Source organism: Salvelinus namaycush, chromosome 1 (assembly GCF_016432855.1).
Source record: "Salvelinus namaycush isolate Seneca chromosome 1, SaNama_1.0, whole genome shotgun sequence".
Lineage (NCBI taxonomy): Eukaryota > Metazoa > Chordata > Actinopteri > Salmoniformes > Salmonidae > Salvelinus > Salvelinus namaycush.
Window position 1 is genome coordinate 44,662,062 of NC_052307.1, and position 19,525 is coordinate 44,681,586.

Here is a 19,525-nt window from a genome sequence, read left to right on the forward strand (position 1 = left end):
TGTCCACACCTCCTTGGGAAATCTAATTAGCATAATAAACAAATCCCAATAAAAATCTGTCTGTTTAAACTAGAGATATGGTTATTGCATGGGCTGATAATCTACCGCCTCCTACAATGGTGACCTTCCGCATCTGCGGGGTGGCCGAGCTACAGCTGTGTTTGTCAGACCATGAGACATCTCGAAAATCAGTCTTCTCACGAAAACCTTTGTAGCGTCCGAACGGTTTGGCATCCAAACTAATATGACCACTCTATGGAAAGATGACTCTCACGAACACAACGGTCACGTGACTCATCTGAAGTCGGTACCACCGATCTGCCAACTTCTGTCTGTATCGTCTGAACAGTTTGGCTAGGACGCCCACAAGCATCACAAGACTTGTCTGAAGGTAGCCCAGTACCAGTTAAAACAATTAATGGAACAGTATATTTGGAAGTAGTTTTAAGTGTATAAAAAAGTTAAGTATGGGGACATTTAAAAAAATAAAAAATAAATCCTGATCTTTGTTATATCTCTCGGATATAGGACAGCCACTTTAAAACAAACTTCCTTTTGATTTATTTTTTCCCCATGTATGAATCTCTTATTCAATGCGTTTCTATGGGCTAATAGCAGTAAGGCCCCCCCTCCCCGGCTTAGAAGGGTTAACATGGATACTTGTCAGTATTTGGGGTAGAGCACTCTTTGTATCTGCCCATCTGCCTTCTGAGGGTCCAACCACTTCCCACACAGGAAGATAGTGGTCACCGAGTTGGCTGTGTTGGTAACCTCTACACACTCCAGGTACCAACCAGAGTTGTGGCTTGAGCCATCATGCTCCACTTTGACCCTCAGCAGCTCCCCTAAATCCAACATCTCCAGAATGAAACGATCTGTTTGTCCCCGCTCAAAAAGGTTTCGGAACTTCTGCTTTAAGGCACGCTTTCCAGAATCCCCATTGGAGCCATATATGGTGATGTAAACGTTAGAGTCAGTTCCGGCCCTTTTGACGTCGCCGGTGATGACGATTATCTCGTATTTGACGGGCACGAGGCTGCGGACCTTGCTGGCAAAGCTCTCAATGGTCTTAAAGCATTCGAAGGTCAGAAACTTGTCCCGTTTGGCTGCTAGAGGGATCTGGGCATCACAGTGGAATAAATACCTGGACAGGAACAGAAAGAGAAGCATAATGACATGAGTTTAGACATGATGAGAAAAATACCTGTCTTTGTTCCCCAGAAGTTTTCACTCACTTGTTTCCAAGTCCCTTCTCTGTCACCACAACTTCCAGGACGTGCCAGAAGGCCTCACCCTTCACCTTCTTGCTGTCTTTAGTCGTGTGCCCCACACAGATGCCAGCTATGTCACCCACATGCTTGGAGGAAAACTCAAATGTGTCTGTGGCTCCACTGAAAAGAGACATCCACAGGATTTTACTCTCCCTTCTTTGATATCTGTAAAATAATGATTCTTCTAAGCACAGTATGAACTTCACTGTCCTGAAATTAATGGCCTGCTGAAAACAGTAAGATCAAGAGAAAAGGTAGAACACCAGAGCACTTGAAAGAGAAGAGAAGATTCTTTAGGGGAACCAATAACAAGAGAATGGCTTGAAGTGTTTTTTTGAGAACCTACCAAAGGAACCTCTTTTTCTTTGAACTATTCTCCAGCACAAACTCCTTTGAACGTCCCCTCTTTCCTTCCAGCACGATCCACACATTCTCCTTGGTGTCTGCGCCATCAGTGTTAGCTGTTGTAGTGGCAATTTCATATTCTGGAGAAAGAATAAAAAAATGCAACATCTTAAATTCTAACTTAATTTATTCATAACATAAGTGCCTGCCGTGTAAAATATAATAATAGATCTACAATCCCTAGCCTAGATGTTAGGTGTAGGGATTGAAAGGAAATGTAAACTGCTCTGGTAGACTACATTCATTTATATGGTGATATTCATTTATATGGAGTATCAATTAACCGGACATTCCAAATGGTAAATCTAATATAGCAGTCATCCACTTATCATGGAACAATCTATTTCTCTGGAGTTTTCTTGGCTCACTAGTCTACATCAGGGTCAGAGGTGAACTCACTGGTCTTGTCACTGAAGTCTAGGATGTCGTTGTTGGCACAGGCCAGCTCTGTCATGATCTGCCCGTCGTCCACATTCTTGGCCAGCCAGCGGCCACATGGGAAACGGAAATTCTGGTCCATGGTCTCATCTTTCACATCAATGTACTCCAGGTGCCAACCCGGAGCAGGACCTGAGAGAAACACAGGTTTAAGGCTTATATTCTTGCCTCTACTCCAATCAGCCACTAAAAGACTTAGTTTAGTTTTCCCGTGCTGTAAATCCTGTGTACAGAACTGCAGTTGCCAAGAAATCTATCAATCAACAGTGAGAAAGAAAGCTCTCCTGTGTCCTGTTTCAGTCCGTTTGGCCACCGCCATCACCGTCATTACCGTTTGTGATAAAACTATGTGGCATGGCACATGAAGACCTGTTCCTCACCCTTGTTGTCATGCCATACGCGGATCTTGGAAAGCTCTCCCAGGCTGAGGATGTCTGGGAAGCGGAACACGTCTTTTGACTTCCGCTCAAACTTGTTTCTGCTACCGCCCTCCTTTAGTGCCAGCGTACCAGTGTCTCCGTTCTCCCCAAACACTATCAGGAACACGTTGGCATCAGTGCCCGCGCCTGGAAGAGAGGAGGAAAAGGGATATTAAAGATGGTGGGGGAAAAAAGGTAGAACTAGGGGATTCAGGAGTTTTTCCCATGTGGATTTTTGTTCTCATGTGGAGCTGTTGTGACCCACCTCCGATGTCGCTGGTCTGGACCTGGATGATGTAGGTGGTCCTCTCCACCATCTCCTCCTCATCCACCACCGCTGCCAGCTCACAGATCTTAGTCCTTTTGGGCCCTTTGGTCTTCGACAGCCAGTTCTCATTGGTAAACACAGACACCTCCTCTGTAGTCAGGTTATGCATCACGATCTAGAGGACACGTACAGTATGCCATACATACCAGACATTTATATTAACATGTTAATCTATTAGCAGACCCTCAGGGCAATTTATAGAAACTGTTTTGAGATAAGGCTGAAATAAACACAATACAGGATGGGGGGAACTCCGACCTGAGTTAAGCGCGTGTAAATGGAGCGTAATTCTTTTCTCTCTAAGCATATTCTGACCTTGAACTTAAGCATGAGAATAGGATGCTATTCACCCGCTATTCATTTGGGGTGGAGATCAAATAAATGAAGGTGTGGCGGAAGTGTGTCTATGGCAGCGTTTCCCAAACTCGGTCCTCGGGATTCCAAGGGGTACAAGTTTAAGTTTTTGCCCTAGCACTACACAGCTGATTCAAATAATAAACTAATCATCAAGCTTTGGTTGCAAAAAACAAAACGTGTAACGGATGTGAAATGGCTAGCTAGTTAGCGGTGGTGTGCGCTAATAGCCTTTCAATCGGTGACGTCACTTGCTTTGAGACCTTGAAGTAGTGGTTCCCCTTGCTCTGCAAGGGCCGCGGCCTTTGTGGAGCGATGGGTAACAATGCTTCGTGGGTGTCAGTTGTTGATGTGTGCAGAGGGTCCCTGGTTCGCGTCGGGGCGAGGGGACGGACTAAAGTTATACTGTTACACGTGCACACCTTGGGGTCCCCAGGACCGAGTTTGGGAAACGCTGGTCTACGGATATGCCTTCTGACCTTGACTTAATTCCCTAATAATTCCACCACCTTTACGAGTGAGGAAACCATGAACAAGGTCTAGCGAACCTGCCTATTCCAAGTGGAAAAAGCGTTCTACTTTATTTTTCCAAATAGAAATCCAACCATTCAGAGGGCCTCCCGAGTGGCGCAGTGGTCTAAGGCACTGCATCACAGTGCTAGCTGTGCCACTAGAGATCCTGGTTTGAGTCCAGCTGGCCTCGACGGGAGACCCGTGGGGCGGCATACAATTGGCCCAGCATCGTCCGGGTTAGGGGAGGGTTTGGCTGGCCGGGACTCCTGTGGCGAGCACATGTACGCTGACACGGTTGCCAGGTGTGCGGTGTTTCCTCTGACATATTGGTGCGGCTGGCTTCCGGGTTAAGAAGCAGTGCGGCTTGGCTGGGTCGTGTTTCGGAGGATGCACGACTCTCGAGCGTCACCTCCCCCGAGTCTGTACAGGAGTTGCATCGATACCACGAAATTGTGGAGAAAAAGGGGTTAATAAAAAAAGAAATCGAACCATTCTGCATTACAACTTAATAAGAGCTAGGTAAATTAGTAATCTGTTTGGATAAGGGAATTGTAAATATAAATTATACTTGTTTTACATCTATTTGTTGCACCCTCTACAACCACTGTGATTATTATTTGACCATGCTGGTCATCTATGAACGTTTGGACATCTTGAAGAACGATCTGGCCTTAATGGCCATGTACTCGTATAATCTCTACCCGGCACAGCCAGAAGAGGACTGGCCACCCCTCAGAACATGGTTCCTCTCTAGGTTTCTTCCTAGATTCCAGCCTTTCTAGGGAGTTTTTCCTAGCCACCGTGCTTCTACATCTGCATTGCTTTCTGTTTGGGGTTTTAGGCTGGGTTTCTGTATAATCACTTTGTGACATCTGCTGATGTAAAAAGGGCTTTATAAATATATTCGATTGATTGATTTTACCGTATAATCGCTGGAGGAGACAAATGTGAAACCAGTCATATGGCAGCAAACTGAAGCATTGCAACATATCAACTTTCCCACAGTAAAGTTGATGAAATGTTGTGTCATTATGCAGAATTTAAATTGTACAGCCTTTTAACTTGCAGGGATGGGCACTCTCAAATGTCTTAATTATAGGCTACCCCGACTTTCTCTGTTTCCTATTTCTATCATGTTAAATATGATCCACTATCAGTTTCGACTGTCACTAGGCCTAATAACCACACATATTCAACAGCCAATTTACTGTTGGTTCCCTTCAGTTGGTAGGCTTTAGCCTACATTATCATTCCATATAATTACATTGTTTTGTTTACCTTCATTTGCTGAGGATCACATGTAGGCTAATTAAATCATTATGGAGTGGAGAGCAGACCAAGCCGTAACAGTCTGAACCCGACCCATTGGCGCAATAATGGTTAGTGCAGGCAATAGATGATGGTATAGCCTACTATTTTACACCATTTCCCCTATTATAATTCGATGTACACTAAACTTCCAACATTACCATGGGTTGATGAGCTGAATGTGGCAAACCACCGTTTTCTTTATTTCGTGCTTTAAGGCTCTACAAACCAGTTTTTTTTATGATTCATAAATACTTTCCTAAACCTAAATGATCTACAAGATCAGGGTATTTTTAAATCTACCAATTGGTGTTGAAACAGAGACGAATAGGCATATATTTAGATGGCTTTCTTTCATTGATCCCTAATATTCTGAACCCGTTCTCTCGCTATATTCTAGTGAGTCTGTTGACAAAATTCAAACTAAAAAGGTACACCGTATTTAAAGGGATGGCTTACGATAAATGTACTGAAAACCCTATTAGATGAAAACTCCACGAGAAAATCTGTTGACCAGCAAGTGGGAGGGTTTTCGGCAGTTGAATGTAATTTATTCAGAGCGCGCAAGGTAGCCACAGCTGCGGAGTGCGATACACGACTGAATAAGGTAAGTGTTAATACGAAATACTGATAAGTGCGTATGAAAGGCACGTATAGGAAAGACGTACATTTCCTAAGTCTGAATCGGCCCCTATGAGCACGGTAAGTTTGAGTGCCAACCCTGTCGAGGAACCAGTCAGGGCGACTCCCAGAGCCGTCGATGCGAACCCTGATCTTCTTCAGAGGAGCGATGTCATCTATCTCCAGGTTAAACGTGTCCTCTTGACCTCTCTCAAACCTGTGGAGGAAGACATGGCTAGATAAGGACAAGGGCTCCAATGGTTCGAATAATCGTGTCCAAGAAAAACTAGCCTCTTAAACTCTGACCCCCTCTGGTGGCATTTTCTAAACGACGCATAATACTGTATACTACCCTCACAGAGTACATTTCAGTTTCAAAACTGTAAGTCCTACAAACACATACTGTTAGAAAGGTAAGGACTGTGGGATTCTGATAAAAGTGTCAGAAACAATGTGACAAAATAATTACTGAAATGTACAGTTTTTTTGTACAGTGCCCCCCAATTGTCCCCATGTTGGAGAATAAGAGATTTGAAAGTCTAGGTTTGAAATAAAACATGTCATCAATTACTGTTCCAGAAGTATTTTTTTTATATAAAGAAAATACATTTGTCAGTTCTTTTGGCCTCGAAACATGCGCAAATTCCCATAGGAACACAGCCATTTTAAAAGTGCAGGGCTTGTGCAACTTACCATGCCTTCATTTATCGTCTTATGAATGATATAACATATGAGGAGAGAGCTGAAGTCTCTATCCATTCATTGCTGTAAATACATCCCCTGTCTGATTCCCAGTTCGTCCACTAGATCGCAGTAGGAGATCACATGACATCTCTTGGCCACTTGAAACCAGTTGCGTCTAGTTTGGGTAGTGAGTCACTGTGCTAAAATGGCTGAACGGAATTTCAAGCCTGACATCTTAAAATGACCTTGGCAATCAAGGCTTTCAAGTTTGTGTTGTTGAAGTAAGACACAGACATGTGAGGAACCTTAAAACGTATTTTCCCATTCACGTTTCCTATTGTAAACGATGAGCTAGATCAACGGCGCATGTGGAGGATGCATACAAGGAAATGTGGATGGAGAAGGAAATGCGTTGCTTTACAATGACTACCAGGGTGTACCCTTTCCATGCATACTAAATGTTTGTACTTTTGGTGACTTGACCTACATTGCATACTCCATGAATATGACCATAGCGTATTATTTATGGCCTTTATGTGAGCCGGTGAAAAAACTTGCCGGCCCAGTCCATGGCCCAAAACAACTGTTCAGAGTTTAACAGGCTAGGGTAGGGTACCCCATAATATCATCACATGCACATCCCCCGATGTTGGCCCCCTAATGTTGGTACAGCCCAATACAAGTCAACCCAGTCAACACCAGAGTCATTCTATTGAATGACAGTGTGATGTCACCTGTCCTCATTCTTGGGCAGCAGCATCTCCTCTGTGCTCCCATTGGCTCCAAACACAGACAGGAAGATGTTGGTGTCCGTCCCTGCATCCTGGGTGTCGCCTGTGATGACCGTGGCCACATAGATGATCTGGAGGGGAAACATACATGTGACCTGTATTTAAGCCCCATTGAAATAGCAGAATCTCTTTCAAGGAAGCCCTCACCACGAAGGAGCATCCCAAGCACAGGTATGTATATATGCATATAAACATCCATTCACATTGAAAATACCTCTCTGTCACATAGTGGTATTCAGTGTGTTATTGTCCCAACAAACTTACCTTCCGGACGATATTGATACTGTTGGCATCTAGTACGTTGAACAGTCTGCCGGTGAGACCGTCGCCTCTGTCCTTGGCCAACCAGCACTTACACTGGAAGATGTACTTGATGCCTTTGGTCGGCACAGCAACCGACAGCTCGTCCACCAACCAGCAGCTCTCTGGGGTTGCCCCATTATGACCTAGCTGGAGGGGGGAGAGAAAGAGCAAGAGGGAGAGAAAGAGATAAATATAGGAAGCGAGGAAGAGAGAGATGTAGAGGCAACCACAAAAGCTGGTACCCTATTAAAATCAAATATCCAAATATCAACCTTATTCTTAGCTTAATCCTAACCCTACATGGGTAATGAACAGCTTCCATTCTAGCTTGACAAGCCTAGTGAGTAGCGTCCTCATCCTTACCTCCACCCTCTTGATCTCTCCCACGTCAGTTCCGTAACACTGGAAGTTCTCCATGGTCCCAGCAGCGAAGCTCTTCTTCCCCTCAGGCAGGTCCAGCCACAGACGCTCCGTCTCAATGTCATTGGGTCCCATGACGATGACATAAACCCTGGCTGTGGTGCTGGCGTCAGGGTCCATAGCAGTAGACACGGTGAAGTGGTAGGGGATGACTGGCCAGCAGGAAGGAAAGAGAACACCCACACAGTGTTTACATGCTCCCAGAGTTTAATGAAGCAACGTTGCAAACGATGTGCTCGCTTACCTGGACCCTCCTCTACGACCGCCTTCTTCTTCTTCTTCTTGTTTGCATTCCTGTCCAGCCCTATCTTGGCCTGGGTGCTCTTCTTGTTTGGATCAACGTTCCTCTCACCCTCATAATCCTGGGAAGTGCCAAAACAATCCACTAAAGAACATCACAATGATGCCAACAGTTATGATGAGACTAGAATAATGCCAGAAGCTCTGGATATTGCTTTGGGGGGGGGGGGGGCTTTACATTCCGCCTGGGAAAAAGTCTAATATAAACCCTGCTACTGTACCTTGATGTAGAAGGTTCTCTCGATGCGTTTGTCCTCCTTCTTCTTGGAAAGCCAACGCTCACACAGGAACATATATACCTCCTCTGTTTCCATGTCCAACACCTCTACCTGGTCCAGGTACCAGTCCGCCCCCATAAATTCGGAGTTGTCGTGGCGGATATGGATCTTAAACACCTGGCCAAGATCCACCGCCTCGATGGAGAACTTATCCACCTGGGAGAGAGAAGAAGAAAGGACCCCATGTAGTGAAGTCAAATTAACCGGTCTGCTCTTAGTGACTACGATGGACTGAGAGAGGCTTGAGGGAATTAGGAACCAGTCCTCCATTACATTAATTAGTTACCATTAATACACAGTGTTAGTATCCCATGGAACTACATGGTAAACTACACTGAACAAAAATATAAAGATTCTAAGATTTTACTGAGTTACAGTTCACATAATGAAATCAATTGATTTAAATACATGAATTAAGCCCTAATCTATGGATTTCACATGACTGGGAATAAAGATATGCATTTGTTGGTTACAGATATCTTCAAAAAAAGGTAGGGGCGTGGATCAGAAAACCAGTCAGTATCTGGTGTGACCACCATTTGCTTTATGCAGCGAGACACATCTCTTTCGCATAGAGTTGATCAGGCTGTTGATAGTGGGCTTCGGAATGTTGTCCCCCTCCTCTTGAATGGCTGTACGAAGTTGCTGGATATTGGTGGGAACTGGAACACACTGTCGTACACGTCGATCCAGAGCATCCCAAACATGCTCAATGGGTGAAATGTCTGGTGCGTATGCAGGCCATGGAAGAACTGGGACATTTTCAGCTTCCAGGAATTGTGTACATGATGTTTGCCATCTACCTGGTACAGTTGAAACCGGGATTCATCCGTGAAGAGCATACTTCTCCAGCGTGCCAGCGGCCATCAAAGGTGACCATTTGCCCACTGACATCGGTTATGATGCTAAACTGCAGTCAGGTCAAGCCTCTGGTGAGGACAACAAGCACACAGAGGAGCTTCCCTGAGACGGTTTCTGACAGTTTGTGCAGAAATTCTTTGGTTGTGCAAACCCCCAGTTTCATCAGCTGTCCGGGTGACTGGTCTCAGACGATCATGCAGGTGAAGAAGCCGGATGTGGAGGTCCTGGGCTGACGTGGTTACACATGGTCTGCGGTTGTGAGGCCAGTTGGACGTACTGCCAAATTCTCTAAAACGACATTGGAGGCGGCTTATGGTAGAGAAATGAACATTAAATTATCTGGCAACAGCTCTGGTGGACGTTCCTGCAGTCAGCATGCCAATTGCACACTCCCCCAAAACTTGACACATCTGTTGCATTGTGTTGTGTGACAAAACTACACATTTCTGAGTGGCCTTTTATTGTCCCCAGCACAAGGTGCACCTGTGTAATGATCATACTGTTTAATCAGCTCCTTGATATGCGCATTTGGAAAACTCTGGGATCTTTTATTTCTCATGAAACATGGGACCAACACTTTACATGTTGCGTTTATATTTTTGTTCAGTATATATGGTATCTTTGCAACTTAATGTAAAGTGTTACCAAATAATAACACACATACTGCCCCTCTTTCAAACTTGTTGCTGTTGCTCTCAGACTTGCTGAGTTTGCGTTCCCCCGTGTCTCCCAGGTCTCCGTAGATGGTGAGAAACACTTTGGCGTCGGTCCCTCCTCTGTACATGTCACCCGTTCTCACAGACACCTTATAGGTGTGAGCTGGAGAACATTAAAGGCAGTCATTAATGTAAATTCAATGTAACAGAACAAGAGGGAGGATATCTCTCATATGACCATGTATAGGCAGCTAGGGACCTACTTTCAAGGGCATCCTCCACCTCCATCTCTGTGTGTTTCAGTTTCCCTTCCTTCAGCAGTTTCTCTGTGATAATATCAGAGGGAACGAGCTCTCTCACCGTCTCCCCATCGTCATCTGACTTGGCCAACCAGCGCTCACACGGTAAGATGGTCGTCTCCGAACCCTGAGGGCAGCCATGTTGGAAGGGTTTTGATTAGTTTAAAGGATTATACTTTCATTATCTGATTGGACTGAATAGATGAACACAATGGGGTGAAGATTACTGTAGGTGACGCTATTGCCAAACCTCACTCTCCTGTCATCTCAGAGATGAGAAGCAGAGAGAGTGAATGGGACAAAATAAGACACAGCCCATTCATGAGTGAACGAGGACAGGGGAGAGGGAATGAGACACGGTTCTTCAGTACCTTTCCCTTCCTGAGTAGGCGTCTGATCTCCACTCTGTCAAGGTGCCAGCCGGGGTTGGTGCCCCTGTTGTCGTGGCCAATACGGATCTTCTCAATGACATCACCCACATCCTCCAACTACAGGCACATACAGTACCAGTCAAAAGTTTGGACACACCTACTCATTCCAGGATTTTCCTTTATTTTCACTATTTTCTACATTGTAGAATAATAGTGAAGACATCAAAACTATGAAATAACACATCTTGAATCATGTAGTAACCAAAATAGTGTTAAACAAATCAAAAGATATTTAATATCAAAGTAGCCACCCTTTGCCTTGACGACAGCTTTGCACACGATTGGCATTCTCTCAACCACCTACAAGAGGCAGTCACCTGGAATGCATTTCAATTAACAGGTGTGCCTTATTAAAAGTTAATTAGTGGAATTTCTTTCCTTCTTAATGCGTTTGAGCCAATCAGTGTTGTTGTGACAAGGTAGGGGTGGTATGCAGAAGATAGCCCTATTTGGTAAAAGACCAAGTCCATATTATGGCAAGAACAGCTCAAATAAGCAAAGAGAAACGACAGTCCATCATTACTTTAAGACCTTAAGGCCAGTCAATGTGGAAAATTTCAAGAACTTTGAAAGTTTCTTCAAGTCCAGCCGCAAAAAACATCAAGCGCTAACTGGCTCTCATGAGGACCGCCACAGGAAGACCCAGAGTTACCTCTGCTGCAGAGGATAAGTTCATTAGAGTTACCAGCCTCAGAAATTGCATCCCAAATAAATAATTCACAGAGTTCAAGTAAAAGACATCTCAACATCAACTGTTCAGAGAAAACTGAGTGAATCTGGCCTTCATAGTTGAACTGCTGCAAAGAAACCACTACTAAAGGACACCAATATTAATAAGAGACTTTCTTGGGCCAAGAAACATGAGAAATGTCTGTCCTTTGGTCTGATGAGTCCAAATGTGAGATTTTTGGTTCCAACCGCCGTGTCTTTGTGAGAGGCAGAGTAGGTGAACGGATGATCTCCGCATGTGTGGTTCCCACCGTGAAGCATGGAGGAGGATGTGTGATGATGTAGGGGTGCTTTGCTGGTGACACTGTCTGTGATTTTTTTTAAATTCAAGGCACACTTAACCAGCATGGCTACCACAGCATTCTGCAGCAATACGCCATCACATCTAGTTTGCGCTCAATGGGACTATCATTTGTTTTTCAACAGGACAATGACCCAATACACCTCCAGGCTGTGTAAGGGCTATTTGACAAAGAAGGAGAGTGATGGAGCGCTGCATCAGATGACCTGGCCTCCACAATCACCCGACCTCAACCCAATTGAGATGGTTTGGAATGAGTTGGACTGCAGAGTGAAGGAAAAGCAGCCAACAAGTGCTCAGCATATGTGGGAACTCCTTCAAGACTGTTGAAAAAGCATTCCAGGTGAAGCTGGTTGAGAGAATGCCAAGCACGCGCAAAGCTGTCATCAAGGCAAAGGGTGGCTACTTTGAAGAATCTAAAATCTAAAATATATTTTGATTTGTTTAACACTTTTTTTGTTACTACATGATTCCATATGTGTTATTTCATAGTTCTGATGTCTTCACTGTTATTCTACAATGTAGAAAATAGTAAAAAAATTAAGAAAAACCCTTGAATGAGTAGGTATGTCCAAACTTTTGACTGGTACTGTATATCAGATAGCACATTAGATTAAATGCCCTCCACTTTTACATTCCCTTGGCATATACTGTATGTAAACACTTATTTTCTCAAATGTAAAAGTATATCATTTGTATGGTTTAAGACAGGAACAGTCATATAAGCTCGCACACACACCTCCACGATAAACATATCCTCAGCTCCTCTCTCGAAGAACAGCCTTCTCTCTCTCTTGTTGACACACAGGTGTTTCTGCTGGGTGCAGAGGCCCTTCCAGCCGTAAAGAACTATAAACACATCTGCATCTGTCCCAGCACCAAACACATCACTTGTGTACATCTTGATCTCATAGGGGACAACTGAAAAGCGAAATGAGATGGTTTGATGTCACTATGACAGATCAGTAGTCACCGACCCCAGTCCTAAAGTGTCACAGCTACAGAGCATACGGCTTATTCATCTCCTCCTGGTGAACAGTGGATTAGTTGAATACTGTAGGTTATTTAGTGCTTGGCACTGGAACAACAGGCTGCACACCCAAGCAAACAATTCTTGACAGCAAAGTACATTGTAAGGATCCCTGGAAAGTGTTGTAAAAACATAGTATCATACTCCATACCTGTTTAAATGTTAAAGAGCATGACTTACATGGCACGTAGAGTTCAGTCTGGAGCTCGTTGGGGTACAGGTCTCTCACTATGGCACCATCATCCTCTCCGTTATCTAGCCAACGGCCACATGGGAAACGGAGTCTCTGGCCCTGAGAGGGGGCGTCGATCTCCACCCAGTCCAGAAACCAACCAGGAGAGCCACCTTGGCACCAGACACAGACACAGTGGTCATGAGGTCAGGGGTTTCATAGGGATGTTTGTATTCTTTTCAACTTTGTTAATTGGTGGATATGAGTGGAAGGATGAACCCGTGGTCTCACCTGAGTTGTCATGGCCGATGCGTAGCTTTTCCAGCTCTCCCAGGTCCACAGCCTCCACAGTGAATTCATCCACCATGCCCTGCTCAAACTTGTTCTTATGGGTCTTACACGCCTTCAGGTTGATTATCCCTGGAATAGACACAGTCATGAGTTTAGGGATAGGAATATTAGTAGTTCACAAACATGTTTACATTTTGACCCATGTAATGCCTTTTTGAAATATGCATTTAAATTAGCTATAACCACCCGCCCCGCCCCCCCAAAAAACGAAGATAAAAAATAATAATAATAACACTGGCCCACATTATAATGCCACTATAATGGAACTTGTACTGTATTTCATAGCACCTGTATCATCTTTTTCTCCATAAAGGATAGCAAAAACATTGGCATCCGTTCCAGCATGTTTCTTCTCTCCTGTCTTAATTTTCAGGGTTAGAGTTGTGGACATAGCTGTAGGAAAACAAGCAAACATAACAAGAGAGCGATCTGTTATTGACTGTTCATAATACTGTTATTAAAGTTATTATAGACACTAATAAATATGAATCATCAAAACAACTTTCATGTTAACCAATGAGGAGTTGTCAACAGCAAAAACACCCACACTGGTCGCGGCTCTTACCTTTCTGCTCAAGCCCCAGGGTGGCTGCACCTGTCCCCTCTTCATCATCGTCCCTCTTCATGAAGGCCTCATCCACGGGCACCAGCTCCCTGGCGATCTGTCCATCATCCTCATCCACCGCCAGCCAACGGTTACACGGGAAGTAGTACCTGTGTCAAGACAGATACTTAACATTACTTGCGTAACTCCAGTTCTATAATAATAGAGTGAGGTGTCTCTTATGGGAATTTGCTTGATAGCTAATTCACTACGGAAGAATCCAATCACACAACGTCTCTCACAGACAGAGGTCGAATGGCCAATGAGGGGAGCCCCTCTCTGATTATAAGTGGCCACGCGCCCGCCCTCTGGTCATTCTCACTCTCTTCCTTGCGAAGATCACTACACTCTCTAAGCTCTCCTCAGCACGACTTGATCCCTGTCTTGCTGTTTAACTGTTTGAATCTGCTCGGTTGTAGCTAGCGTCACATGGCTAGCTACTGAGACTTGCTTAGAGCACGCCGCAAGGCTTCGCTAACCCGGCTAGCTAACCACCACTAACTCTTCCTATCTGCTCAGACAGTATAATTGTTAGCTTTTCTCTCTGGTTTAGTTCAACGTACGTTTACTCTTAGCCTTGACTAGACCGACCGACCCAGCTCCACAGCTGGACGGTCAAGACAGGCTCTTTGTTCGCCAAAGGACTATGCTGCACAACACCTTTCTTTGGCTAACATTGTGTTAACTAGCTAGGCTATTAACCACGAGGCGTACGCTAGCTAGCTTATGCTTTGCCCGAGTACACAACCTTTGTGTTCTTTCTCGTGGCAAGGAACCCGCCACCCCTTCACAGGGTGAACCGAGCAGGGCTCCTGCCCCAGCACCCGCACACCTGTGTCCATGTGGGGCCATGATAGTAGGTAAGGATACACACTCCTCGCGTATCGCCTGCTTGGGGGTGAACCTGAGTCCTGCGTGCATTGTAGGGAGTTGCCGAGAACCGGCCTCAAACGGAGACTGCACAGAGCAGGCCCTCCACAATACCCCTCACAGCGAGGCGGCCCCACAACCCAAATTCCATCACTTCTGGGCCGAGGTAATGGATGGATTCCCCGCAGACCTTCAGCTGCTGTTTGACGACCTAGCAGCTCGTTTTCGATGAGAAAGATGGCTACAACATTAGCTGTCTCTTCCCCGACAAGGAAGAAAGGGACGAGGAAGCCCAATCCCTAGGTTCAAGGCTCTCCAACGCCCTGAGCAGAGCATCTTCGCCAGATCAGAAAAACAGGCGTATCGATGTCTACAGGCGGGAAGTGGCCAAGCTCAATATTGTAGTGCCTGTGCCTATGGGGGCAGCGACGCTAAAAGGGACTGTTTTGATGGGGAGAGACGAAGGTGACGTATGTAACCACGGTTATGTGAGCTATATGGATCACTCCAATATATTGGTATCATTCTGCAGCGGAGGGATACATCCAAGGTGAGGATTTACAGATTTACTCCCGTGAAGACCTGTGTCACGGCTGGGGTCCGCCCCTATATATAGACCCCATGGCCGCGACACACGTTCTCTACATAATTTTTGAGGCGCCTCTAGCACCGTAGAGGATTTGAGTGATCCATATAGCTCACATAACCGTGGTTACATACGTAACCTTTGTTATGTTTCACTATATTGGATGACTCCGATATATTGTTATATCTGTAACAGACTTAGTTGGTGGTAGAGGGACCTGGCCACCCAGCGCGGGACCGAGACGTAGGGGCCGTCAATGTGGAAAGGGGATCCCAGCACAGTCCCCGGAAGGGGAGGCGACGCCCAGTACTGCTGAACCAACCGCCGAGGGAGGTAACATATTTACCTGAAAGTACCTAGCAAAGGTGCAAGAGGAAGCCCAGCTGGCCGCAGCACAGAAATCAGCGAGGGGCACTCCTCTCAGTAGAACCCAGGACGCAGCCACACCTCGTGTTGAATGTGCCACCACAGATCCCAGCACTGGCCTGCCAGCCAAGCAGTATGCTGTCGTAATTGTGTCCACGATCCAGTGAGAGAGCCTCTGCTTTGATAGCCCAGCCCACAGGGCTCTCTCACAATAGTAGACAAAGAGCTGGTATGTTGTTCTCACTGACTGTGTCCGCTCCGCATAGGCAGCCAGTGCCCGCACAGGGCACAATATGCCGGAGGAAGGCCCAGACTCTCCCGCCACTGCCGAGGGGTCGCAAGCAGACAGGATAAAAGGGATGTTCACATGCATGTCTGACAGAACCTTCGGGAAGAATGAAGGGTTGGGTGGAGAGATATACTCCTCCCACCCTCTTCATGGAAGTAATCGCTACCAAGAAAGCACAACCTCAATACCAGTGCACCAAGAGCAGAACAACAGCCAGCGCAACTGGTATGCCGCAGTTGTAGCCTGTACCCTTGCTCGCTGCACGGTGTTCATTACGCCTTCCTGTAGTCCTAACATGGACCATTGGTGCCGTTCAGCGGCCAAGCACACAGACTGAGGCGGTGCGGTCTCGGATGCCACAGAGTTCCCCCGGACTGAAACAGCAGGTCAGGTCTCAGGGGCAGTTGCCAAGGTGTCAAAGACAACAGGGACAGAAGGCTAAACCAGGATCGTCTGGGCAAGTATGGGGCCACCAGCAGCAGACGATGCTCCGCCATCCTGGTCCTGTCCAGCACAGCCTGGATCAGGGGAAAAGGGAGAATGCCTAAAGCTCCAGCCCTGGCCAATCGTGAGCCAGAACATCCAAGCCCAGAGGCCCTGGTGGCTCCAACATGTCCAAACAGGTCCACCTGCGCCCTCCCGAACTTGTCCCACAGATGCTGCACCACCTGGGGATGTAGGCTCCAGCCCCAAGGTGGCGGGCCCTCCCTCAAGAGCATATCTGCTGACACATTCAGGATGCCAGGTACGTGCGAGACACTAGATGTCCCTGAGCCCAGAAAAGAAGCTCCAGTGCCATAAGATGGAGGTAGTGGGACCTCAGTCCACCCTGATGGTTGATGTAAGCCACCACTGTGGTGTTTTCCGATCTCACCAGGACATGTCTTTCCTTCAGATGTGGAAGGAAAGACGGCAGGGCCGGCAGTACAGCTCGGAGCTCTAGTGTATTGATGTGCCTGCCGCTCCAAGGGGGTAGCCAACAGCCGCTGGCCGACCTGCCCTTGGTCACACCCCCCCAGCCAATCTGGGAGACGTGTGTGCTGACCAGCTCCCGGCTGCACATCCTCAGCATCTCCACCCCACCTGAGAGAAAGGAGCGACAGAGCCACCTCAACAATGCCCTGAGGCACTGTGCGGTCACCCACAGCTGGCGGTGACGGTGGCGCTTCGGGTGCAGCCGGTGGGAGTTGAACCACTGTTGAAGAGGCCGGAGATGGAGCAAGCCCAACAGGCGTTGTCAGGTCAGGGCGGATACCACCCGCCCCTGGCGAAAGTGGTTGAGCTAAGATAAGATAGCCTGAATCCTTCTGTTGGGCAGGCGCGCTCTCATGAGGACTGAGTCCAGTTCCATGCCAATGAAGGCTACATTCTGGGTGGGCATCAGACGACTCATGTCGTTTACAGTATGGCCTAGCCCGACCGATGTGGGTCAGGAGCATGTCTCTCTCTGACAGGACCTGGGTCCTGGTCGGAGCACAAATCAGCCAATCGTCCAGGTAATTTAGGATCATCAAATCCTCGGGACGTGAGAGGTGCCAGGACAGCGTCCATGCACTTTGTGAAAGTGCGGGGTGCCAAGGAGAGGCCGAAGGGAAGAACCATGAATACGTAAGCCGTCCCTTCGAAAGCGAATCGGAGGTACTGCCAATGAGCTGGGTGAACAGGAACATGGAATTACGCAACCCTCAGGTGCAGCATCACAAACCACCGGTCCCTGGACGGCCTGCAACACGCGGGCTGGGGACAGCACGTAGAACCTCAGTACCTTCTTCAAGTACCCATCGAGGTTGCGGATGTCCAGAATTGCTCGCAACCCTCCGTCTCTTTCTGGGACCGCAAAATAAGTGGAGTAGAACCCACCTAGCCGTTCTGATGTCTCGATCATGTGGATGACACCCTTGTCCAGGAGTGAGGAGATCTCCAGCCGCAGGGTTTTCTTCTTCAGGGGGTAGGCCACCGTGGTGACACGAAGGCCCCTGAAGGACGGGAGCCGGCACCGGAATTGGAGTCGGTACCCCTAGGGTATTGTGGACAACACCCAAGGGGACTCCACACCCTCCTCCCACTTTGCCCTTTGAGGCCAGGCGAAGCAGCCGAGGCCGGGGAGGGGTGTGTCAGGGGTCTTGTCCCTATGGTGGTGACGGTTGACAGGTTGTTGCTCCACCGCACGCTGTGTCCCTCCCCGGTGTTGTCCCTCAGCGCGAGGCGATGGGGCAGGAGAAGGACCCCACCGTTGTTCGGGTGCAGGTGGGTGGCGACGGTCCGTCTGCCTTGAACCTGGGGCCTGAGGAGGCGGCATGAACCGTCTCAGGGTCTCCCGGTCCCTACGAACCTTATCGGTCTGCTCCAGAATGTCATCAACCCCTGGGCCAAACGTCAGCCCTAGGGTGATGGGGAGAGTGGCAAATGTGCTCTGGTGAGTGGCAAATGTGCTCTGGATAGCAGCTGGCAGACGAGACTGGGCCATCCAGAGATGGCGCCAGGAGGTAACCACTTGTGCCATGGCCCGTCCGTTGGCGCAGGCCACATCCCTCTGGAGCAGGGAAAGCAGGCGAGACACTACATCCCTTCCCGGAGGCGCTCCTCTGTGTCCTCCTGCAGCCAAGGCAACAGAGTCTGCAGGTAGGCCTGCAGCAGCATGGCCGGGTTGGTAAGGGGGCCAAGAGAGCAGAGGGACCCATATGTGGCTTTCAAGTCTGCATCAAAGACTCTGGGAGGTTGCGGCTCCAGTAACGGGATCCACCCTATAATCTCTCCTGGCAGCTATCATGGTGTCCATGGTCGGGTACTCCCGGAGACTGAGTGACTCTGCGCCCGCAACAAACTCCATGGTCCAGTCTCTGCTGTGAGTCGGAAGCACCCCCTGGTAGAGGCCCAGCTCTCCTGCAAGCTCTCGGGGAACTCGGCAGAGATGGGGACAGATGGAGAGTCATCACTGTCCACCAGTTTGATGTCCAGTGGTACTGGACAGTTCCGACAGTATCACCCATCAGAGGCCCCGACACTGAGGGCCGTACAGTGGGTATCATAAGTATTCACCCTCCTTGGATTTATTCACATTTTGTTGCATTACAAAGTGGGATTGAAATAGATTTAATTGTGATTTTTTGTGAAAAGAAAGTATTCACCCCCTTTGTTTAGGCAAGCCTAAATTAGGTCAGGAGTAAAATTTGGCTTAACAAATCACATAATAAGTTACATGGAATCACTCTGTGAAATAATAGCGATTGACATGATTTTTAAATGGCAATTCCTTCCTCTGTCCCCCATACAGTATATATAACATCTGTAAGGTCCCTCAGTCAAGTACTCAAGCACAGATCCAACTACAAAGACCAGAGAGATTTTCGAAAGCTTCATAAAGAAGGGCAGTGATTGGTAGATGGTAACAATAACAAATCAGACATTGAATATATCTTTAAGCATGGTCAAGTTAATAATTATGCTGTTGATGATGTATTAAACCACCCAGACACATCAAAGATACAGTCGTCCTTCTGTACTGAGCTGCAGGACAGGAATGTAACCGCTCAGGGATGTCACCATG

The 19,525-nt window shown here is 47.2% G+C and overlaps 1 protein-coding gene across 1 annotated transcript in view; it reads right to left on the reverse strand.

Moving 5' to 3' along the window:
• Positions 1–215: 215 nt before the first annotated feature.
• The window catches only part of LOC120051821 (lipoxygenase homology domain-containing protein 1-like), a 42,923-nt gene continuing 23,613 nt past the window's right edge, over positions 216–19,525 (reverse strand). The window contains 20 exon segments of the mRNA XM_038998708.1: positions 216–1,144; positions 1,236–1,391; positions 1,618–1,756; positions 2,076–2,246; positions 2,495–2,680; positions 2,799–2,976; positions 5,757–5,874; positions 7,076–7,203; positions 7,397–7,582; positions 7,799–8,007; positions 8,100–8,217; positions 8,377–8,589; positions 9,959–10,113; positions 10,214–10,376; positions 10,621–10,737; positions 12,450–12,631; positions 12,921–13,085; positions 13,204–13,332; positions 13,552–13,656; positions 13,829–13,977. Coding sequence (XP_038854636.1) covers positions 664–1,144; positions 1,236–1,391; positions 1,618–1,756; positions 2,076–2,246; positions 2,495–2,680; positions 2,799–2,976; positions 5,757–5,874; positions 7,076–7,203; positions 7,397–7,582; positions 7,799–8,007; positions 8,100–8,217; positions 8,377–8,589; positions 9,959–10,113; positions 10,214–10,376; positions 10,621–10,737; positions 12,450–12,631; positions 12,921–13,085; positions 13,204–13,332; positions 13,552–13,656; positions 13,829–13,977 — 3,448 coding nt within the window. The 3' untranslated portion in view covers positions 216–663.